The 25,228-nt window shown below is 40.9% G+C and overlaps 1 protein-coding gene across 5 annotated transcripts in view; it reads left to right on the forward strand.

The window, feature by feature from the left end:
- Positions 1 to 25,228, forward strand: part of STXBP5 (syntaxin binding protein 5) — a 196,670-nt gene that overhangs the window by 16,689 nt on the left and 154,753 nt on the right. For all 5 annotated transcript variants that reach the window (XM_030556525.1, XM_030556527.1, XM_030556528.1 and 2 more), the window contains exons 3-4: positions 22,200 to 22,281; positions 23,594 to 23,694. In XM_030556525.1, the coding sequence (XP_030412385.1) occupies positions 22,200 to 22,281; positions 23,594 to 23,694 (183 nt within the window). The remainder of the gene's footprint in view (positions 1 to 22,199; positions 22,282 to 23,593; positions 23,695 to 25,228) is intronic.

Below are 25,228 nucleotides of genomic sequence, written 5' to 3' on the forward strand. Positions count from 1 at the left end.
AGACCCTCCCACCCTAACTGCCACCCTATTACCCTACCTGTCCCCTGACTGCCCCAAACCTTATGAACACCCCCGCCCCCAGACAGGCTCCCAGGGACTCCCATGCCCCATCCAACCACTCCCCGCCCCCTGACAGGACCCCTAGAACTCCCAATCCATCTAACCGCCCCCTGCTCCCTGACTGCCCCCTCGGACTCTACTTACCAGGCACAGGCCGGTGAGATGCTGGCTCCACATGGAGGCAAAACATGCTGCTGTGCACACAGCACCCCCCCTGCAGAGTGCTGAGGCAGCAGGAGGAGGGGAGCTGCAGGAGGGGCAGAGGCGGCTCACACTCCTGGGAACCGCAGAACCTGATGGCGGTGAGGGGATAGTTGGGGGGTGCGCCTGCCCAGGCTGCGGCCCGGTGGCCCCCCTGGGGGGGCTCCTGCAGCAGATGCATGCGGGCAGCAGGCCTCATGCAGCCCCCAGTTCCCCCCTGGCCGCGCTAGGGCTCTGCAGCTCCTGGGAGTGTGAGCCGCTGCCCCTCCCACAGCAGGCTCAAGGTCCTGTGCCCAGGCGGCTCGCACTCCTGGGAGCCGCAGAACCCAAGTGCAGTGAGGGGGAAGCCAGGGGGTGCACCTGCCACAAGTTTGGGGTCCCAGCCGCCAGCCCTGCTTCACTCAGCTGGCTGCGACCCCGGCTGGCAGCCGCGTGCCAGGCAAAATTGGCTCACATGCCAAAGGTGGCATGCGTACTGTAGGTTGCCGACCCCGGTTTAAAATACTGCATAGATCAGGATATTCTGTAGTGAATTTACTTGCCGATCATGGGTTATATTTGCTTCATAGACTGGTGTGTAGGGTAGCCATGATGGAGATGGCTTACAAGTGGGCGTTATTTTGTTTAGTGTTGTGCTCAGGATGACTGAAATCACTAATTTTGATCAATATTGAAATCACCAAAAACGGAACCTTGATTTGTATTTGTACTTTTTAGTTAGTTTTCTAAAGAAAGGTTGTTGGTAACCATTAAAACATGTCGGTTTGCAATCAAATATATCTCTTATGTAAATTTGATGGTACTTATTGTATCCTGTTGGTTAGCAAAATCTGTACACATTTAAGCAATTATATAGCTTAACAGTTATTCAGACTCTTAATTCTTAGGCCTGGTCTACATGGGGGTGGGGGGGAGGAGGGATCGATCTAAGATATGCAATTCAGCTATGAGAAACATCGACTTCAGCTACACTGTTCTCGTAGCTGAAGTTGACGCATCTTAGATTGACTTACTTCATGTCCTCAGGGCACGGGATCGATGGCCGCCGCTCCCCCGTTGACTCCACTTCCGTGCCTTGCCCTGGTGGCAAGATGGGGAGTGCGTTCAGGGATCGATGTATCGCGTCTAGATGAGACATGATACATTGATTCCCAATAGATCCATCACTGCCTGCCGATCCAACGGGTAGTGTAGACTTACCCTTACTCATTTTGCTGTGTTAGAAAATGGGGGATAATGCATTTCTTATTTACTAGAGTATCTTTACTGGTGATTGCGTCAGGCTACATTTGGATGAAAATTACAATTCAATTAAAAATGCATATAAACAGCATTTTACATTTCTTTAAAAAAAAATTGGTTTAAACAACCACAACAACAAAACCTACCTTACTTTTTTTCCTTATGCATACAGAAAATTTAAGTTTATCAAAACATGCTTTGCACTTAAAACTATTTATTAAACAAAGATAACGTTATCTGTAGTTTGTGACTAGAACTGATTTTTCTTGTCAACTTTTCCTTCAGGATTTTAGAACTACTGTAGTAGATTTCATCCTCTCACATTTAGTTTTTATTCATCAAGTGGAAGAGGAAAATAAGCTTTCCTGATTTTTCAACTACCATTGGTTTCTTAACTTTGAGTGAGCTAGTCATCGAACTAAACTAGTTGAATAAGCTGAAATCAAGAAAACACTCTCTACACATGCAGGAGAGGCTTCTGCTGTCAAAAAGATGGTTTAGCACAACAACAAATTTATAATTCTGTGTGCTTATCAGGTGACATTGACCAGCTCAGCACTTTGGCTATTTTTATAACTTCAGCAGCAAACGTACTGCTAGAATGTATTTTAAATTAAAATGATTTTAATAGATTATAGTAAGTTTAGGCATTAACGTAGGTTGTCAAACTTAAAATTTAAACCGATTTATTTAAAAAAAGAAAATTTTATTTAAGAATGTTGATAGTTTTAAAATCCATTTTTATTCACCCCATTATGCATCTATAGGGAGAGAGTAACCACTTATCTTAATTTTAGTGTACATAGAGTGTAAAATTCCAGTTAGATGCGTTAGTCTCTTTCAGGAGAAACAATGACACTTGTAGATCTCAGTTATCTAAAAGTTCTTGAATTCAAATGTAATCATGTAATTCCAATAAAATGCGTATGAAACATTAATATTTTTTTACAACAAACCTGAATGAGAGTCTCAAGAAGCCTGTATTTGAATGGAAACCTTGGTATAGTTTAATCAATGCAGTCTGAAACAGGATACTTTTAAAACCATCTAATGCGATAATTTTCACAAGGAAAACAGTATGTTCAAATTCAACGGTAACTTCAGTGAAAACTTCTTCTGCTTTCTAGTAATCTTTATCTGTTACAATTTAAAATAAAATGTTAATACATTTCCAGCTTTCTTGGTGCATGAACATACTCTCTTTTATAATTCCATTTCGTATTTATTTTCCGCTTTCCATCTTTCTATAGTCCAGACGTGGGCAAACTACGGCCCGCGGGCCACATTTGGCCTGCGGGACCATTTTGTCCGGCTGGGGAGCCTAGTCCCTGGCCCCTCCTCTGCTGTCCCTCCTCCCCCGCAGCCACGCTACTGTGCAGGCCGTGCTCTGGCCCGCCGCTCCCGCTGGGCAGCATGGGGAGCACAGCTGGCTCTGGCTGGCTGTTGTGGCTGTGAGCTCCTGCTGCTGGTAAGGGGGTGGGGAGTTCTAGGGGGGGCAGTTAGGGAGGAGGGGGTAGTTGGATTGGGTAGAGGTTCTGGAGGGCAGTCAGGAGATGGGGTACAGGGAGGATTGGGAGTAGGAGTCCTGGGGGGCCTGTTGAGAGGCAGGGATGTGGATAGGGGTCAGGAAGGCAGTCAGGGAGCAGGGGGGGTTGGATAAGGGAGTGGGATCCTGGGGGGCAGTTAAGGGTGGGGGGTCCCGGGAGGGGGTGGTCAGGAAACAAGCAGAGGGCAGTTGGATAGGGGGTGGGAGTCCTGGGGAGGCTGTCAGGGTGGGGTTGTAAATAAGGATTGGAGCAGTCAGAGTGCAGGGGGGTTGGATGGGGGCAGGAGTCCTGGGAGGGGGCGGTCAGAGGACAAGGAGCAGGGAGGTTGGATGGGTTGGGAGTTTTGAGGGGGGCAGTGAGGGGGCAGTAAGTGGGAAGGGGCGGGGGCTAGGCTGTTTGGGGAGGCACAGTCTTCCCTACCCGACCCTCCATACAATTGTGCAACCCTGATGTGGCCCTCGGGCCAAAAAGTTTGCCCACCCCTGCTCTAGTCCTAAAGGGAGAAAGTCATTTGAGTACCTCTCAGGCCTGAGGCAGCCATCTTTCCCTTTATTTTTCTGTCTTTCCCCAAATACCTCACATTTTTTCCAGGTAGTAACTCCAGCAAAGGAGAGTGATGGGATGTTACTTCCCCTTGGCTAAGAGCAACCTTGCATTGCCCTCTAGTGATATTTTCCCCTCTGCAGACAATAACAGTGCGTTCTTAATTTGTATTTGGAAGCAGTTAGCTGTGAAACTCAGATTTAACTTTAGATGTTTGGCCAAATGGACACAACAGTTCTATAATGTAGAAGCCAGATAAAAATGTGTGCATGCACATGACTGTCTAAAGACTCTAATTTTAAAAGCCACATTTGCCCTTCTGTTTGTGGCTACTTAAATTGCTTAGCATCTGCTTCATTTGCCTCTCCTTCTAATGTGACTCAATAATATTTGTCACCTGATTAAAAATGGATCTCATACTTTTTGTACTTTTTATATAGTTGTCTCACAGCAAGTGGTACATTAGAGTAGTAGTAATGTTTAACGTGTATGTAGTGCTTCACGTTCATAGATCCCAAAGCAATTTCCAAAGAGGTGGTAAATAGAGACTCTTTAAAGAGAGGGAAGTTGAGGTGCAGAGAAGTAAAGTGCCTTGCCTAAGGTTGCAGAGTGAGTCTCTGAAAGAGCTGGGAATAGCACACACATAGTTGTGTAATATTTATATTACCATAGTGCCTAAGAGCTGGTCACATGCTAGGCACTGTACGTGTACACACACACACACATACACAGAGATGGTCTCTGCTCCAAGAAGCTTACGATCTAGGTATAACAAATGGAGATGGACAAGCAAGGAAGCACAAGGATCAATGAAACAATATTGGTTATTGAATAAGCTGCTGAGACCATGGGCTAACTGTTGTGAACATGTGTGGGTTTTTTGTTTTTTTATCACAGCAAAAGAGTTCTGAGGAGGGATTTGAAGGTGGATAGTCAGGTAGCTTTGCAGATGTTCATGGGGAGTGCCTCCTAATCTGTGGGGCAGCATGGAACAAAGCATGAGGTGCCTGTTTGAAAATTTAACAAGTGGACAATGGAAGCTGGCATTTTGGGCCAATCAAAAGTGAGCATTGACTGCTCCATAGTGAATGAGAGATGATAGGGTAGAGATTGGCTATGAAGGGCCTTGACAGTAAAGTCAGGTTTCCTGACTTCCAGTGTAGTGTTCTATCGAGACAAGGCTGCCTGCTTTCCCTAATGTTTTAATTATGCTATCTGTTTATCCTGATCCCTCACCACAGATCTGGTTATCTAATTGTCTTCAACGAAGTTGCATTTGTTGTCAGTTGCATCGCACAATATTGATTACTCTTCCTCCAAGCAACCACCAGATCCACCTTTGTCTCATTGTGTCCAAAAGGCACACATGAAGGATGTCTTCACTTCCCGCAGCAATCGATTCAGCGGGGGGGGGTGTCAATTTATCGCGTCTAATCTAGACACAATAAATCAACCCCCGAGCACTCTCCCGTCGACTCCTATATTCCCGCTTGGTGAGAGACACACTTCAGTGAAGACACTACGGTAAGTTGATCTAAGTATGATGACTTCAGCTACGTTATTCACATAGCTGAAGTTGCCTAACTTAGATCGATCTTCCCCCACCCCCTAGGGTAGACCAGATCTAAGATACTATTTCATTCATGTAAATTTGGACCAGTGTCTTCATTGTTTAGGTGCATGTCAATTTCCTGCTCCCTCAGGCTCTCCTTACCTTGTGTAATGAAAACATACATTTCATCAGATTAACTTTAATCTCACAGTAAATATATCTTACTAGCTTCCCATGTTGTCTTTCTACTCTCTTTCTGTTCTCTACCCCTACCTAGTGTTTTCAATCTTATTGTTTTAAAGATCTAGACAATACAGTACAAACTTCCCAGCCCTTTTTAAAATAAAAATGTGTTTAATTGCTACTGCTTAGAGTATTTTCCCTACCATATTTTAATTATGTAGCGACAAAATCATGATTCTGTAAAATGTGAATATTTTACATTTACAAATGGGGTAGTGATATAAAAACATTTGCTGGCTCTTTACTAACTTGACAGCCTCCAAACATTTAAGTAAGTCTCCTTTTGGCACCACACCTTCTATCTTTTTTAAAGAAAAGCCTCCTGTAATTAGTAATGGATGTCCTAGCATTTTATAGCACTGCACTTTATTTCTCTGCATCAGGCCATGCAGAGTGTTGGTGAGAGAAGACTTCAATAATATCTTTTCGGTTCCCGGGCAAAAAAGCTCTATTGGAGTTAGGATTGAGAGTACATGATGGTAATTTAAGGATAAAACTTCTTACAGGGATGTTTTAATTATCCTAAAACTAAGCATAACAAATCTAGGAAATTTAGCATTAACATAAAAACAAAAACAAAAATGTATATGTGTTAAAGTATTAAATAGAATTAAGGCATCCAAACAACCTTAACTCTGCCCTATGGGATGCTGTGCAGTAACTCTATGATTATGATTAAGGCATATTAGTGTTTGTGATCCCAAATCAGATGCCACTACTTTAAGAACACGTCAGGGTTTTACATATTTGTCCTTATGGTTTTAAGGATTAGATCATAATAAAGCTTCAGCTCATTATTTAAAACAAAAAAGTGGTTAAATTTTCCCATTCCCAGCTAATAAAGAAATCAATTTTTAACTTTAGTGGATTTGAACAAGACATGATGTGTTTGGAGGAAGTAAGTATTGTAAAATATCCTCAATTCAACTTCTTATTGGTTCCAGCTAATTGTTTTCTTTTATCTAATTTTCATTGATTTACTTGCATCCTGTTTGTATTACTTTGTATTCTTGTTTCTCTGTGACTTTTATTTTAATTTCACTGTTGATGTTCTTTTCTACTTCACTAAACTATATTTTGATGTGTTCTTATTGCAACTCACCAGCAAAGAAATCAGAAAAATATATGTAGTAAAAGTGCTGAATTTAGAGTCCTGGTAAAGAAGTTTATTTTTATAGCATCAACTGTATTTTTTGTGCTTTATAGAAAGGCATAAGAACCAGTTTTCACTCATGAAAAATGTGCAGTCTGGCTTGGTAAGGCTTGGAAGTGACACAGAACAGTGATTTTATAAACAGGTCTTACTGGTTGTATAATTTCAATTTCCCTTTTATTAAAGGAATAAAGATTTAAAAGAAGTGATGCTTATAAGTGCTCACTCACAAGTGAAAGAAAAGGTGATTGGCTCCTTTAAGGGTCTCTACTGCATTTGGGTTCCACTTATCTGAGTGGAACTAAGGAGGGATCAGACAGTGGCCAAACCAGGTGATCAACAGTGTGCACTGTGGGAATGGGAGGCTCTTTATGCCTCATGCATTTGGCAAGGAACTCTCTCATGTCAGTTACCAATCAGCAGCTGGGGATATTTGTAACCAAGATTCCTAGGTATTGCAGCTTTTGTTAAAATGAGCTTTGCCTGTAGTGGGCCACCTAGATACACTTTTCTTTGCAGCAAGGGTGGAGGTAGAGTTGGCTGGGAGGGTTGGGCCATCCAAGGAGATTACTTTGCATGAACTACAAGATTGGCCACCTTCAACTTCACGCACCTCGACGTAGGTATTTTACACTTGGCAGTAGGCTGCTTCCACAGCAGATCCAATTTATTGAAGGGAAAAATAATAGATGGAGGTTTTATTATCCCAACAGTTAACCTTAATGTAAAAGGGTTTCCTGGAAGGGAGGATTGGATGCCAGAGTGAGATTGGAAAGTTGAGCAGTGCTCACTGGATTCAGAAAGGATGGGAGCATAACCCAATAGAAGCTCTCTCCTGTCCTTGTGGCAGTGATTACCTGTAAGAACTTAAGTCAGGGGTCAGGGAGGAGAGTCAGGCAGTGGTCCACATTGATAAAGAGCAGCTCAAGTCACTTAAAGTCTGAGGTGGGTGGAATTTGGTAGTTTGGTGCTGAGAGCCAGGGCACAGCTAGACCTCTGGAAGCTTGGATCTTGATTAACCAATTTCGTCTGAGTGTAAAGTAGGTAGTACTTTAAATGTTCAGGTGTATATATTCAGGGGGTGTTCTACTTCTCTATCAGATTTAGTAAGGGCTTGAGCAAAGAGAGATTTGTAAAAGGTCTTCGGAATTTAAGGATCTTAGAGATCTGAAGCATCTGATGCTTTGAGTGTTTAAAAAAAACACAAAGGATTGCAAGGTGTGTCAAAATGTTATAACAGTGTGCGGACATTAGGATTTGTTGGAGGGTCAGTCTCTGTTAAGATTAATAAGGGATTCAGCAAGGAAGAGTTAAGATAGGGTTTGGAATTCTGCAGGGTGGATAAAAATCAATTTAAAAATAGATTTAAATAAGTTTTTTTTTATTTAAATTGCGTAAGTTTTTAATTTTTTAAATAACAAAATCTGTTCTAGCAGGCATTGAACAGCTCCCAACATAGTTATACTTATAGCCTATGGCTTTCAAATATTTATAGCTTTCTGAAACAATGACCTTTTTGGCTGAAATTGCCTATGTTTAATGCCTTCCTGAAGATGGTTTGTTTTGTTTGGGTTTTTTGAGTATTTAAGCAAAATTTGTTTATCTAGCAATGGTAGGAAAAAAAATAGTTGATCTCACAACTTTAATACTGCATTAATGCATCCACAGAATAGCTGCAGTATAGGTAGCAAGTACATACTTGCACCACACTACACCATCTTGTCATTGTCTCATGATCAGAGAGGAAAACCAGTGTTTGACACTCATTTATTGCTTGCTGTCTTTGCTGAGACTGCCAGCAAAGTTATCAAATGTTAAAATGATTTTTCTGATGTCACTGAAACCTGCTGACAACAGTTTCAACTCAGAAATTACTCTGGCTGGATTAGAGTTCAGTAACTTGCAGGTGATCATCTGAGCTATCCTAACCTCCAGCAAAAGTTTTGGCATGGTTATTTTAAGTACTGTATTTCAAGAGGAGGAGGCAATCTAGGATGCAGAAAATATTCTTGATTAAGTTTTTTCTTTGTTAGCTTTTAGAGGCAATGTTATATTGATCTCAAAGCAAACTAAAGTCGCCCTTGTTGCAGTGAGTTCCCCTGAGGAAGAGTTACTGCAAAGAATTAGATAAACAATGTCAGTTATGTCAGATAAATTCTCAAAATTTTTTTTTTCTTGGTTTTCTACACATTTAAATACTGTGCCATTTATACTCTTACAACTTGTTTTCCTTTTTTTGATTATTTTTTTTAAACTATAACCCAATAAGCAGATGTCTGTTCATTGATTTCAGAACTTATATATTTAGTGCATTGAAGCAATAATATTTCTATTGTGTAGTTTCTTTTGAGGAAGACTTGATAGACCTGCTAACATGAGGAGTCCAGCTTTTTCAACATTTTCCCTCTTGAACATGATTAATATCAGACCTATCTGTTGTATGCTATTGCTTGTTATAACTGCAACCTCTAGGGTAGCTATAATTAAGGTGGCATCGGTTTATAAATCAAACTTTAAATCCAGACTACTTACTCTGAGCAGAAACTTGATTTTCAAGGTCTCAGTCTAGATGTGACTTTTTCTGCAAAAACTCTAGATTTTTTTTTTCCTGTGGTTATAGCAAACTACACGTGACATGTTAATTTATAGGGTATAATAGCTTTCTGTTGGAAAAATGACACAATTACTAGTATAAAATGGCTTGTACACATTTGCAGTAAGTACTTTTCGTAAGGCATGTAGAAATGGGAACAGTAGCAAGCTTCAAAATTAGGGTTACATAGTGGTTTAATTTCAAAACCCATTTAAATTCATTTTCTAACAAAACTTTTGAATGTAGTCCATGGCTAATGGTGAATTTTGCTGAAATGACTGCCCTGCACCTTTAAGCAGGGGCTGAGGAAGTATTTGACTGGCTCACCGAATGAAGGGAACTGTGCTTTATGAAAGGGGGGCGGGGAGATGATAACAGCTGCAAAAAGGGTCAGCATGGTTGCTGACTTATCCCCTGGGAATGAAGGATTTAAATGGGGGAGCCCTGTGCCTTAACCCTCCCTTTTGCATGGAGCAGACTGAGGCGGCACCCTCCCTCTTCTTTAGGTGGTATTGGTAAAATACCAGGTTTGATCTAGACCTGCTGTGGGCATTACGCTAGCTGCCCCTTTGTTTAGGGGGGCTAGGAAGAAGTTATTCTCTAGCCACCATATTGGCCTAGGTGACATTGAGGTTTTTTTGCCTTCCTTACAGCAGGTTCAGGAAGGACTCCGTTCATGCATGGCATGAAGGGCAGTAGGCTATATGTCGCAACTCATTATTTAAGCATAGGGCGGACGTCCAGTGCTAGTACTTCATAGGAAAGGTATACAGTGACCGGATAAATGGCTTGGAAAAGGACTTAAAAAGAGGTGTTCGGTAAAGGAGTGTGACTCCCATGATTGGTGCAGCAGGAAGCCAGCCCGTATTATCCCTCCCATGAGGATGGGGTGTGGATAGTAAAGTCCAAGCAATGGATTTTCAGGAGGGACCTGGGTGGAAAAGGAGGGGGAGCTGGTAAAATCGTACCAGGTAATTACAGAATAAACATGAGGTTTCCTTCACTGTATACTTTTATCTGCCAGATAGTCCCAGACATCTAATAATAAAATTGCAGCCTGATTAAACCCATGTCAAATGTCTCCTGTCTCTCTTTTGGTATAGCCAGACAATGAATGAGTGAAAGTTATTCAGCTGTAATTAAAGTGGGGGAAACACTTAACCTGTTATGTTGCATCACAAGAACTTATTTTAACCGCTCTGCCACCAAAAATATCCAAATGCATACAAGTCTTCTAAGCTAATTTTGTTTTTGTTTCAATGGCTTTCTTGTTTTGTTGCTTTCTCACAAGTTAGTCTGTTCTGTTTATGAATTTCCTGAGCTGTGAATCTGCTAAGGGGCATAGGAGAGAAGCCCCACTCATGTACTCTTCAGTAAGTCTGCATGTGGGAAAAGTGCCTAGTATGATAAGCTTCAGTTGAGCATGTGCTCTGAAGATACTTATTATTTGGGTAGGTAATGCTGTAAATTTGTGACTTGTATATGTATGCATTTGTGTGCACACATTCTTGTGTATTGTAGACAGCACTTATTGTAATGTCTGTAGTTAAGGTTGCTTAATGTTTTTATAAGATCCTGTTTTCATTTGTGTATATAACTTTGCCAAACTTAAGCATTTGTTGTGAAATGTTCCATCTAGGTGTCTATATCTAAGTAAAACTTTTTTTAATTTTTTTTAAAAACTAGCTGTTCCTGGAAATCTGTATGGACTCAGGATCATCCTGGATGTCCCTGTTTTTTGCACATCCAGAGGTGTCAGCCATAGGTGAAGAACAGAATGACAAGAAGGGTCAGGAATAGGCAGGGAGTTATAGGAGCAGAAGGGATAGAGGGAGTAGGAGCTGGTGGTGAAGGCATGGTCAGAGTCAGCAATGGGAAATGAGCAGTAGGGTCTGTAACCACTAAAGCAGTGGCTCTCGAACTGGAGACCCTTTTCACATCACAAGCCTCTGAGTGCAACCTCCCTCACTAAATTAAAAACCTTTTTAAATATATTTAACACCATTATAAATGCTGGAGGTAAGTGGGGTTTGGAGTGGAGGTTGACAGCGACGAACCCCCCCCCGCCCATGTAATGACCTCATGACCCCCTGAGAAGTCCCGACCTCCAGTTTGAGAAGCCCTGCACTAGAGCATGCTCAACTATAGAACCTGGAAGTGAACTAGTGTTCCTGAGTCTTGGCATTTCTCTGCTGTCAATTGAATACCACCAGCGAAATATCTTATGCCTGGCCCTCATAAAGGATTAGAGGCTGAGGCCATGTCTACACTACAGATCTATGTTGATTCAAATAATTTTGATATACAGCTGCCGCAGTAGTACATTGCTTGTGTGCATGCATGCCTGGCTCTTTGTGTCAGTGAAGTGTGTACTCACCGGAAGCACTTGTATCAATGCAGAGCGCAGCTGCACCATGGGCAGGTATCCCACTGTACAAATTGCCACCGTGCAGCGCACTCTTTTTTGGGAATTTTTGGCAATCCATGATAGGGCCAAAATGAGTCATGCAGGGGTGACTGGAAGCATGGAGTCAACTTCTCATAATGCATTGATCTCCATCCCCTAATTTCACATGCATCCCCTTCTTTTCATAATTTCACAAATCTACATGGCCCTCCTCATTGTCCACCATTTCTGACAGAAACATGGAGCCTGCGCTATTGTCTTAAACATTGCAAGCACAGAGTGCATGACTGTGCAGTCTTTGCAGAGCTGCTAGAATAGACCCTGGGAACATGATGATTCATTAGAGAACAGATTGTTATGGGACATAGTGAGAAACAATTCAAGTTTGTTGGTGGCATTCACGGAGCAGCTACAGATTGTGGAGTGCCAGTTCTAAGCCTGAGAAACAAGCACTGACTTGTGGGATTACGTTGTAATCAGATTTGAGATGATGAGCAGTAGGAGGGGTGTTGATGTGGTTCCACCTGATAAAATTTAAATTTTGTCAGTTTGCTTTAAAAAAACAAATTGAAAATGTAATTTATTTATATTGAGTGTTAAGATTGCATAGTCCAAGCAATCAAGTTAGGAAATACAATGTATGCCACTAAATAGCCATCTGATATTATTAACATCCGTTTATTAGCAACACTAGTGATCACAAGATTCTGCTGAGGGCGTTTTCCTTCTCATCAGTAGGCGAGGTGCAAATCAGTGGATGCTGCACTGGATAATTGTGATATTGTTTCTAGAAGTAAACTTCCAATTGGGATGAGTGCTTGAAGAAGCCACTGGAGGCATTGAATTTCTCAGAGCTAGTATATAAGCTTGGGAATTGTAGGCCCTTTTTTTCCCCAGGGCCATACAGCTCTGATAATGCCTCAGATGACAGGTGTAATTCATTTTTTTAGCGCCTGAGGCAAGCAAGCATATTTGTGCCCCTAGAGAGTGCCCCCCCCCACCAATTTCTGTCTTCCATTTAGCACAGAGGTTTTCAAACTGCAGGGCATGTCAGTGGATCCGCTGCTGACTGTGCTATAGGAGCAGGGGTGCTGGCTGGTTGGCTGGCAGCCCTACTTGCCCTGCTCCCCAAGCCAGGCCACTTCTGCATGGCTGGGCACTTGGCACAGCTCGGAGCTGTGCCCATAACGTGCTCTTGCCTCTCCCCCAAAGGAGCCCAGTGCCAGCCCCTGGAGCTGGCCCTTGCCCATGGAGCCTGGCTACCATGAGATGCTTGCCTCCAAGGGGCGGCACCAGGATCCTTTGTGGAAGAGGCAAGAACACATCAGGGGCACAGCTCAGAACTGTGATATCTGTCCTGCCTAGGGAGCGCTGGACCGCCTCTGCATGGCTGGGTGCAGGGAGGGCTGCTGGGCAGCCAGTCAGCACCCTGGCTCCCAGAGTGCAGAGAGCCAGGGTCCCGAGTGGTTCCCAGCAGCTTCCCACCTGCTGGCTCCTGGCTGGAGGTGACAATTTGAAAAACTCTGTGCTAAATGGAAGGCAGAAATCTGGGGCGCACATGACCCCGCATGCTGCCTCACATTGCCCCGTTTCTCTGCCCCTGCGGCTTTGTGATTGTCTTTTTATGCAGTACAAGTCACAACACTTGAAACTAAATCCTTGTGGAGTCACTTAATTGATGCTTTGTTTGAGCTTGGTGGGAGGTGGGAAGGGTTGGAAACCCTGTAACCTGCTTTGTAGAATAGTATCCTGTTCCATATAAAGCATATTGAGTCCAGTGCAGATATGTATCCATTAGTTGAAAATGCACTACCTATGAGCACTTGAGTTTGCAAGTTAAAAACCTGCTTTTCTTTCTGAGCATTCATGCAAGTAAAATTTTAGTTTGAGAAGACAGAAGGGGTGTGAGCATGGCTGAAGCAAATTTACTTTGGAATTTCAGTTAATGTTTGTGGGAATTGTGTTTTTACAGTATCTTCCTATTTCTTATGTTCATCCATGCAAAATATTGGTATAAATAAATTGTTTGGGGCACAATAGAGTGTAGTTTTTGATGCTAGGGTATTATCGTTGTATGCCTGGTTGTGTGAACCGACTCCAAAAATTGAGTAATTTGATATTTTACAATAATAATAAATAGTAAAGATACTAGTTTATATATATATATTGTAAATTCAGATGAAACCCGGTAAAAAGATTGGGAAGGAAACATAGCTAGCTGTTGCACTTTTGTTCACCTTGAGGAGTGTTAAAGTCAACTACTAAAGTGTGTGGAATAAAGCTGGCATTGTGGAGGATGCTGAAGTCTGACATCTGTTTGTTGCATTTTGCATCACTTAGTCAATTGTGTACTGGTTCATCAGTGTAGTAGAGGAAAAACAAATGAACTGAAGTTTAGCAGTCAATACAATATTAGTGTGTATTGAAGCAGATGGTAATTTAGAATACTTTAATTTCTGTACTTTCTGTAATTATGGTGTTTAAAAAGACTTGCAGAGACGAACTCCCTTACCATTAGTACATTCCTGCCTGAAAATCTCACTTTTGTTTCACTCCCCCTCTACCCCCCGACCACCCATTTTGAAAGTTGTCGGAAGCACATGACTAGCCAGTTTGCACCACATTCCTGATCTTAGCAGCCAGCCAAAGTGAATGCCATACATGCAATTTGTTGTCAACCTTTTAATACACAGGCTTCACTTTGAATGGAACTGATGAGATAACTGGCTCTGTGGATGAGGGGAAATCAATGGATGTGTTAGTACTTGACTTTAGCAAAGCATTTGATATGGTCTCCCACAGTATTCTTGCTACAGTCTTCCACAGCATTCTTGCCAGCAAGTTAAAGTAGTATGGTCTGGATGAATGGACACTAAGATGGATAGAAAGCTGGCTAGCTCATCGGGCTCCATGGGTGGTGATCAATGGCTCCATGTCTAGTTGGCAGCCGGTATCAAGCAGAGTGCCCCAAGGATCGGTCCTGGGACTGGTTTTGTTGAATATCTTCATTAATGATCTGGAGGATGGCATGGGTTGCACCCTCAGCAAGTTTGCAGATGACACTAAACTGGGAGGAGTGGTAGATAGGATACAGAGGGCCCTAACCAAATTAGAGGATTTGGCCAAAAGAAATCTGATGAGGTTCAACAAGGACAAGTGCAGAGTCCTGCACTTAGGACGGAAGAGTCCCATCCTCTGTTACAGACTAAGGATTGAGTGGCTAGGCACGAGTTCAGCAGAAAAGGACCTGGGGGTTACAGTGGGCGAGAAGCTGGATATGAGTCAACAGTGTGCCCTTGTTGCCAAGAAGGCTAACAGCATTTTGGGCTATATATGTAGGGGCATTGCGAGCAGATTAGCAGAGGGCATGGGGGGATGGATAGCTCAATGGTTTGAGCATTGGCCTGCTAAACTCACTGTTGTGAGTTCAGTCCTTGAGGGGGCCATTTAGGGACCTGGGGCAAAAATCTGTCTGGGGATTGGTCCTGCCTTGAGCAGGAGATTGGACTAGATGACCTCCTGAGGTCCCTTCCAACCCTGATATTCTATGACAGTACACAAAACATGTATAGTTGTAAAGTGGAATGCATACAATATATACATTTTTCAGTACACACAAGAACTAGTTGCAGAACTGCAGAATGCTCAAGGTTCTGCCAGTTTCCAGCAATGAACTTTTCGGTTACATTGTATATACAAAGAATTAATTGCATATTTTCCGTTTTTTTCCTAATTGACATTCTGAGCTGCTTTGTGCTTTTCAATAGTTGACTTATTTTTGAGAACAAGCTACAAAGTGCTGTGGCAAAATTACTACTCTAGTGCAAAAACAAGAAGGAGTCCAGTGGCTCCTTAAAGACTAACAGACTTATTTGGGCATAAGCTTTCATGGGTTAAAAAACCTCACTTCAGATGCATAGAATGAAAGTTACAGATGCATGTATTAAATAATGACACATGAAGAGAAGGGAGTACCTCACAAGTGGAGAACCAGTGTTGACAGGGCCAGTTCGATCTGGGTGGATTTAGTCCATTCCCAGTAATAGATGAGAAGTTGTCAATTCCAGGAGAGGCAAAGCTGCTTTTGTAATGAGCCAGCCACTCCCAGTCCCTAGTCAAGCCCAAATTAAAGGTGTTAAATTTGCAAATAAATTTTAGTTCTGCTGTTTCTCTTTGAAGTCTGTTTCCGAAGTTTTTTTTGTTCAAGAATAGTTACTTTTAAATCTGTTATGGAATGTCCAGGGAGGTTGAAGTGTTCACCTACTGGCTTTTGTATGTTACCATTCCTGATGTTCAATTTGTGTCCATTTATTTTTTTATGTAGGGACTGTCCGGTTTGGCCAATATACATGGCAGAGGGGCATTGCTGGCCCATGATGGCATATATAACATTAGTAGACATGCAGGTGAATGAGCCCTTGATGGTGTGGCTGATGTGGTTAGGTCCTCTGATGGTGTCGCTAGGGGAGCTATGGGGACAGAATGGGCAATGAGGTTTGCTACAGGGATTGGTTCCTGGGTTGGTCTTTCTGTGGTGTGGTGTGTAGTTTCTGGTGGGTATTTGCTTCAGGTTGGGGGGTTATCTGAAAGCGAGGACTGGCCTGTCTCCCTATCGTTTTCCAGGATAGGTTGTAGATCATTGATGATGCGCTGGAGAGGTTTTAGCTGGGGTCTGTACGTGATGGCCAGTGGTATTCTGTTGTTTTTTTCTTGTTGGACCTGTCCTGTAGTAGGTGATTTCTGGGTACCCGTCTCACTCTGTTAATCTGTTGCGTCTCTTCCCCAGGTGGGTATTGTAGTTTTAAGAATGCTTGATAAAGATATTGTAGGTGTTTGTTTGTCTCTGTCTGAGGGATTGGAGCAAATTCAGTTGTATCTTAGGGTTTGGCTGTAGACAATGGATCGTGTGATGTGTCCTGGATGGAAGCTGGGGGCATGTAGGTAAGTATAGTGGTCAGTAGCTTTCTGGTATAGGGTGGTGTTTATGTGACCATCACTTATTTGCACTGTAGTGTCCAGTAAGTGGGTCTCTTTTATGTTGACTGGTCCAGGCAGAGGTTGATGATGGGGTAGAAATTATTGAAATCCAGGTGGAATTCTTCAAGGGCCTCCTTTTCCGTGGGTCCATATGATGATGTCATCAATGTAGCGCAAGTGGAGGAGGGGCACTAGGGGATGAGAGCTGAGGAAGCGTTGTTCTAAGTCAGCCATAAAAATGGTGGCATACTGTGGGGCCATGCGGGTACCCATAGCAATGCCACTGACTTGAAAGTATAAGTTGTCCCCAAATTTGAAATGTTGTGGGTAAGGATAAAGTCTCAAAGCTCAGCCACCAGGTGTGCTGTGGCCTCATCAGGGATACTGTTCCTGACAACTTGTAGTCCATCCTCATGTGGAATATTGGTGTAAAGCGCTTCTACATCCATGTGGCCAGGATAGTGTTTTCAGGAAGATCACCAATGTATTGTAGTTCCCTTAGGAAGTCAGTGGTGTCTCGAAGATAGCTGGGAGTGCTGGTAGCGTAGGGTCTGAAGAGAGAGTCCAAATAGCCAGATAATCCTGCTGTAAGACTGCCAATGCCTGAGATGATGGGGCATCCAGAGTTTCCAGGTTTATAGATCTTGAGTAGCAGATAGAATACCACTGGTCGGGGCTCTGGGATGTATCCATGTAGATTTGTTCCCGTGCTATAGCCAGGAGTTTCTTAAGCAGATAGTATAGTTTCTTTTGGTATTCTTTTGGTACAATGTGGTATTGGAGAGTTGCCTGGCAACCTCCTGTTCATAATCCGACCTGTTCATTATGACTACAGCACCTCCTTTGTCAGCCCCTTTGATTATAATGTCAGAGTTGTTTCTGAGGCTGTGGATGGCTTTGTGTTCTGTATGGCTGAGGTTATGGGGCAAGTGATGCTGTTTGTTCATAATTTCAGCCTGTGCATGTCTGCAGAAGCACTCTATGTAGAAGTCTAGTCTGTCATTTTGACCATCAGGAGTCCATGCAGAGCTCTTCTTTTTGTATGTTGGTGGGAGGGTACTTGTTGGGTCAGTGCACTATTCAGAGGTGTGTTTGAAAATATTCCTTGAGTCAGAGACAACAAAAGTAAGCTTCCAGATCACCGCAGAACTGTATCATGTCTGTGGGGATGATGGGGCGGAAAGAGAGTCCCCGAGATAGGACAGACTCTTCTGCTGGGCTAAGTGTGTGGTTGGATAGATTAACAATATTGTTAAGTGAGTTGTGGGTACCACAGGTGTAGCCCTCTGTGGCATGTAGGAGTTTAGATAGTTTACTGTCCTTTTTCTTCTGTAGAGAAGTGAAGTGTGCGTTGTAAATGGCTTGTCTCATTTTTGTTAAGTCCAGCCACATGGAAGTTTGTGTGGAAGGTTGGTTTTGTATGAAAGTCTCCAGTTTTGAGAGCTCATTCTTGATCTTCTCCTGTCTGCTATACAGGATGCTGATCAGGTGGTTCCTCAGTTTTTTTGAGTGTGTGTGACACAGTCTCTCACCATAGTCAGTGTAGTATGTTGATTGCAATGGATTTTTACCTTCAGTCAATTTGGTATGATGTCCATCTGTTTGCACTTGGAGAGAGAGATGATATCTGTGGGAGTTTTTTCTTGAGATTGATGGATTTTCACTCCCTGCAGCTAAATTTAGTGCCTTGCGTAGTGTCGAGTATCAGGGGGTAGCTGTGTTAGTCTGTATCCACAAAAACAACGAGGAGTCCGGTGGCACCTTAAAGACTAACAGATTTATTTGGGCATAAGCTTTCATGGGTAAAAAAACCTCACTTCTTCTGATGCATAGCGTGAAAGTTACAGATGCAGGCATTATATGATGACACATGAAGAGAAGAGAGTACCTCACAAGTGCAAGCTTGCTTTCTGGGCTACTTCACACAGAGCATTTGTATTCTTCATTGCTTTTTTCCTCATTATTTTTCTGTAAGTGTGTTTCTCTTTCTTCTGGGGTGGAAGAAAACCCTTAAAATCTTCTTTTTTATAAGTGAAATTGTGTATTACATTAATTTAAACTTGAAATTGGTGGTGTGAGAGAAACTTTTGAAACATACTATTGCAAATTTTAAACTAAAACAATTGAAATACATGGTGTGGAGATCAAGAATCTGTCATTTGTCTGTTATATTCATTCTGGTGGTTTAGTGCTATTTGCGAAAACCCTTTGTTGCAAATATTTTTGTTTGTTGTTAGTGTGAACTCAGGAAATCATAGCATACAAAGCTTGATAATTTTAATTGTTACATTACTGTGATGGTGCTGCTTAATAGGTTACCGCTAATGACATTTGGACATGAACCAGTAACTCAGCTAGTAACTTTTACCAGACTTTTTTTCAGTATATCATACTTTATACAACTCCATTTTCTCACAGTAGATATTCAGAAATAGCTCTGAATGCAATTATATGTACATGGTTGTGTAGGTTTTTTCTATATGCTTTTGGATGTGCTAAATCAATTTCTATTTGAAGTTTCTCATTTAATTCTGTTTCTACGGTATAACATCTCCAGAAAGTAAGAGTGCCTCGCCACCATCCGTTTTATGTACTGAATAAGGCAATGGTCCTCTGGATAAAATGCTATCTGACCATGTAATGACTGTATCAATTCTGCTCCATTGTGCATACACACTAAAGTTGTACAGACAATCTTAATTTTGGTATTTTCCCAACTTCTGATATCTTGACTGTGCAGTCTTAATCTTTTTAAAGTAGTTTTTTGTGTGTAAGTATGTAGATTAAAAAAAAAAAGCAAATTCTATTATTTTCAACTGTAATGATCTTCACAATCCACCTCACATCAAAAATATCATCAAGGTATGTTGGACCTTCAGTACTTTAATACAGATCTCTACTGCTGAGGTTAAAGTAGTAACTACATTAGCTAGCAGCAGAAGACTATTATCCTATATGAACTAGGTGTTAGTGGAGCACATTTAACACACTGAAAATGTACTACATTTGAGGCAGGTTCTCAGCCATGTGACTATTTAGGGGGGCATTAGACCTCAATTAATAATAAAGATTACAACTACACAGAATCAACACTGATCAGTAGAAGTGTATCTAGACTTTAATTTTCTAGTTACCAGCTCTGTGCACCACCTCCTTGGGAACAGGGTTTTTTGATGAGGAAAAGCATCATGATTTGCGTTTGTTTTCTCCAGAGGCTTAGTGCTCTGAGTTGCTGAAGCACGAGACTGGAGCTGTGCATGACCAGTACTGATGGAGTTTTGATGCTTTTGACAGCAAACCAGGAAGAAGCTGTAATGGGCAAAACACAAAATAAACAGTGATTTTTTTTTAACTGTTTATAACCTGGCCAGATATGACTGGATTGTCATTGGGCCTTTCTGGTGCCAGTCCTGCAGCTTTTCAAAAAATATTTGGAAGAATTTTTATAAGGTAATGAGTTGGCAGTGTTAATATAGGCATAATTACTGCTATTCCTATAGTACGTGTGATAAATATTCAGCGTTTATAGAGTGATTTTGAGATGTATAGTTCTATGTAAGTGACAAACTTTTTTTTTTTAATACAACCTTCTTTTAGTAGTGGATGTGTGGATATACTATTGTTCCTGCAGAACCTGTTAAAAGCTTCTCTGACAACTTTCACGAATGCTAAATCCTCCTTTTTTGTCTTTTGGCAGCAGAAAATTTTATCCTATCAGTTTAATTGTCATCAGACCATTCACACTGGAAAGAATAAGATTGTCTTTTCCCTTCTCACAGCAAAAATAATCTTGTTTATAAATAACATTTATAACATGTTGTAGTGAGATTAAGAACTCCCATTTTTTACAATCTCTTATCAATTAACAGTCCATATGTTTCTTTGTGAAATAACTAGTGTTTTTCTCTTGGCTGTTCCTTCAAAAAGTTGACATTTCATGAGATTGTGGTGGTAAACTGAATTAAGGTGCTGAGTGACACTTCAGTATTAGAGTCATGGGTGCTCTATGAAACCTTTTAGATGTCAAATTAAGTTAGACAAGAATAAGAAAGGAACTAATTGTGGCTATCCTATTGTGATGCAAGTTTTCTGCACCATAGCTGAATCAAATTAGGAAGTAATTTTGACTGAACATTCAAACAGTGTTATTTGGAGCTCCTAAAGGTTTAAAACAGATAGGAATTGCTGTACTGGCCCAGATCAGCTGTCTGTGTACTGTAGACTCCTGTCTCTGACAGGAGTCAGTATCAGATGCTTTAGAAAGTGGTGCACAAAACCATTAGTGGACAAATATCAAATAATTTTGTCCACGGGGAAAACTTCTTTCTGCCCTCAAGCGGTTAGTAGTTGTCTTATGCCAGACTTCTTAACTTGTCTAAACCTTCCATGTAATTGATGCTGTCCATGTAAGTGATCTTTTCTTGCATCTTTTCCTCAATTTTCTGTGGTGAGAGGTTCCACAGGTTAATTATATATTGTTAAAATTCTTTTTTCAGTCGTAATTTAGTTCCCTTTCAATTTAATTTAATGTCCTCTTGTTTTTGTATTAAATAGAATTGTCCTGTTTTCCTTCTCCATACCATTCTTTCTTTTATATATCTCTACAACATTCCCTCTTATTCACCTCCTCTCTAACCTAAACAGACCCAATATTTTCATCTGTCCTTGCATGGAATTCTTTCCATTCGTCTAGTCTTTATATTTCCCCAGCTTTGGCTCTTTTCTTTTTGCTGTATCTCTCTGAGATGAAGTGACAGGACCCTAACACAGTATTCAAGATGGTGTTCCACTGATATTTTGCATATGATAGTGTTTATAATATTTTGGCCTAAGTTCCGTCCACCGAAGGGCCCCTTTGATTGTTTCTATAACCCTAAACTGGAGTAGTAGAGTCAGACTGTTACTGGAGAGCATAAGAAGGCTAGAATTTCCTTCAGAGAGAGCTCTGTGTTTTAAATACTAATTTAAACATGGCCCTGCATTTCTTCACTGACTGGTTTGATTAGCCTGCCAATCTTGAGGTGCTCCAACAGCTTTTTCTGTTTCCTCACTGCTCTGTAACTCAATGTGAGATAATGGAAAGGGCTAAAGATCGAAATTAACTCCCTTTCCACTATCTCACATTAACTAGCAAGTAATGTTTTTCCTACAGTTCTGCAAGGCACCAAAGAGGAGGAATTCTTATTTTTTAAGGAAAGAATAAAAGACTCATTGAGAAGTAAGTCTAGGTTTCATCTTCTGTGGTTTAGTCCTGGGTTTACCTCAATCCCACCAATACAGAAGCCTTTCAATCCTCCTCTGAGCATAGGGAGGGTCACAGTGACTTCATTGTCCTTTGGAATTACAATGCATCTGCCATTCCCTTGCTACTTTGAGACCTCCTCCAGCCAAATTTGTGAAAAGTTTCAAGTAAGAGTTTTTGAACATCATTAAGATGGGTGTGAACTTATATTCTAAAAAGAACAACAGGAATAAAGTGTCTGATCTGCATTTTGAAATAGCTTTGTGATTTATAACCTTTCTGGTTATTACAGAAGCATGTTTTATAATTAACTAAATTGGTAATAATACAGGCACCAAATTTCAAAGCTATTTAGGACCTGTTCACAAACATCGTGTTTTATATTCATTTTACTAATTTTTTGTTGCATAGAACAGTTATTCCTTAATAGCATTGTCAGTTTTGGTCGGCCAGGAGTTGAATGCTACTGCCAACATGATGCTGAAACTGCAGTAATCCAGCTCCAGTTCCTGATTAATGAGGTTAGTAAAGAGTTTAATTTTTACTGTAATTAAAAAGAATTTATATCATATATTTAGGGCTGTGTTTTAAAGCATTCAATACAAAAAAATATTACTGTTTCATATATTTAACGAGTAGTAATAATATAAGGACAATGAATGTTAACTTTTTTCTTGCTCTCTTCCAAGAAAAAGATATTACTAAAGTAATTTTCTCTTTGGGGTACTTTATCATAGTAAAGATAATAGTGTTAGTTTTTCTTAGAAAAACTATGGTCAAACATTGCAGAATGGATAAACTCGAAAGCTTGTCTCTCTTACCAACAGATGTTGGTCCAGTAAAAGAGATTACCTCACTGACCATCTCTCTTTCTAAACATTGCCGAAGCTGTTTAGTCTGACCTTTATTAAAAACATTGTGAATTGAGTAGCTACACATGTGGAATTTAAAAGGACGCCATTAAAATGACAGATAAATTAATCTCTTTTAAATGACCTATCTACACCTGCTCCAGAAACACCTGGCCAATTTTTGTGGCTTCACAGTTCTGAGTTTTAATTACATTTGTTCTCTCCTGTTGCTTAGTTCAAACAAAGGAAACTAACAAAAATGCTGTCACGTGAGAAGTGAACAAGGTGGAAAAATAAAAATTTGTCTTCCTGTAGTCTCTCTCAAATAATGTACTCTGAGGTGTAATTTGTAAGAGTTAGTAAGTGTGAGCATTTTCAGACTGAACTGTTAGTTTAAAAAAAACACTTTAATTTATAAATTTTGTTAGTTTCAAGAATATTCATAAAACGTGATACAGTAGTTCTGGGATTTTATGGAATAAACTACTGTTTTCTTAATATATTGATGTAAAATCACTAACCATTATAAGGGATATCAAAAAACTAGTTTTCTAAAAAGAAGTGGTAAATATTTTTCTGAATATTCCATCAGGAATATCCCCAAAAGCTTCACAAAGCAATATGTGACTTGTTTCAGAATTAGGCATTTTTTCTGTGGTGAAATACACATTACATATTGTATTTAATGTGATCCAGTAGCTTAAAATATGTATCTTCTCAATAAATAAAACTGGTACTCATTTCTGTTTTATTAATGTTCTTATTACATTTACCCCAAAAGTAAATTTTTAAAATTGAAGCTGTTCCTTTAAGTAGTAGTATAAATTTGCTATAGCACTTTTCAGTTTGAATCATGGTCTTGCTATAAAATTTCTTCACATTGATATTGGTAAACAAGTCTGTGGAAAGTAAATATTACACAAGTGAAAGACAGTATAAACTTTAAATGTAGATGGACATCTGAATGGTCTTTTTTCTCAAGGGAGCTCTTGTGAGTGCCTTGGCTGATGACACATTACACCTATGGAATTTGCGTCAGAAGAGACCTGCAATACTTCATTCACTCAAATTTAACAGAGAAAGGTAAGAATTGGATCATATCACCTGCACATGTATATATTAAAAAGTATATGGAGTATGTGTATGTAATATGTTTTAAAGAACAGATTGATGAACAGCAAACCATCTTAAAAATTCACGTCCTGTGACCTGTCCATGACTTGTACTATTTACCCCTGACTAAATTTTGGGGTGGAGGGGGCGCGGATGCTGGTGGGGGATGGGTGACCCAGAGGCACCGCAGGTTTTGGGGATGGGATGGAGGCAGCGCCCAGAGGGCTGTTGCTGCTTCTAGTAAGCACCGCCTAAAGCCCTCACCCCTGCCGTGCCTGAGCCCTGAGACCGCTCGCACAGCCAAACTCCTGCTGCTGCTGTGGGGAGAGGGGCATGGTGCTTACCCTGGCAGGCCGCGTGCCAAAGGTTACCGATCCCGATGTGTGTAGTGATTTTTTTTTTATTTTATTTTATTTTAATCTGTGCTTTATACTGGGGCGGGAGGGGCGGGAAGTCTTTCCATCAGGGAAAAGTAAAGAAAAAGGCTTTTTTGATGGTAGCACCAGATTCTGTGTGGAGTCACTTTAAAAGACTGATCCACGTTGGATCTTAAAACTGCTCTCACAGCAGGACAAGGCCTGTGACAACTTGAAGTGATTGTTTTGTTTGTGCAATGCACCGCCACTTTTGACAGACGACTGGAGAAAGTATTACATGGCATGCCTCTTTCAGGTTGTTTGTTATATGTATGTTATATATGTATATTATATCTTGCTGCATACTAAAACCCTGGAACATGTGTTGATTGACAAATGGTCTGTGGTAAACGGAATGTCTCCAGTCTGAAATTGAACCCCCAAATGTGAATTGTTTCAAACTGGAGTAATTTATCTTGAGCACACAATTAGTGTGGAAGGAATTTCGACTGATAAAAATTAAAATTGAAGTTGTACAGATTGGCTGACTCCTTGGACATTTATAGATATGTAGAGTTTTGTAGAACTCTGCTCCTGTTGCAGAAGATTTATTGGTGTGTTTTCCAGTGCTGTAGAACTACTGCATAAGTTGGTTAAGAAAGGGAAACTATTTCAGTGGTCAGCAGAGTGTGAAGAGGCGAAGAGGCATTTTCAAAGGCATGCTCCTTTCTTTGCCTATCCATGTTTCAAAATGCTGTTGATATTGGACTAAGATGCTAATGTTTTCATTTGGGGTCAGTACTGACACAAGAACACAAAAGACTGGAGAAGATGGCTTATTACATCAAATGTCTAACTTTTCCTGAGAGAAATTCTTGTAGTACCTGAAAGAAACTCCTGGCAGTGGTTAAATCTTTAAAATATTTTCATCGCTATTTGTATGCAAGAAAGTGTAAGGTCCCTGCAATGTCTCTTTATATTCAGGGTATCCTGAAAGGCAACTTCCCAGGTGGTGGGAAAACTTGCAGTACTATGATGGAAAACTTGCAATACTATGATTTCACAGTTGCACACACATCTGTGCACAGACATGATAGTGCTGATGCTTTGTTGGAGATCTAATTGCAAACAGTGCCAGGAGAGCAAGG

This window comes from Gopherus evgoodei, chromosome 3 (assembly GCF_007399415.2).
Source record: "Gopherus evgoodei ecotype Sinaloan lineage chromosome 3, rGopEvg1_v1.p, whole genome shotgun sequence".
In the NCBI taxonomy this organism is placed as follows: domain Eukaryota; kingdom Metazoa; phylum Chordata; order Testudines; family Testudinidae; genus Gopherus; species Gopherus evgoodei.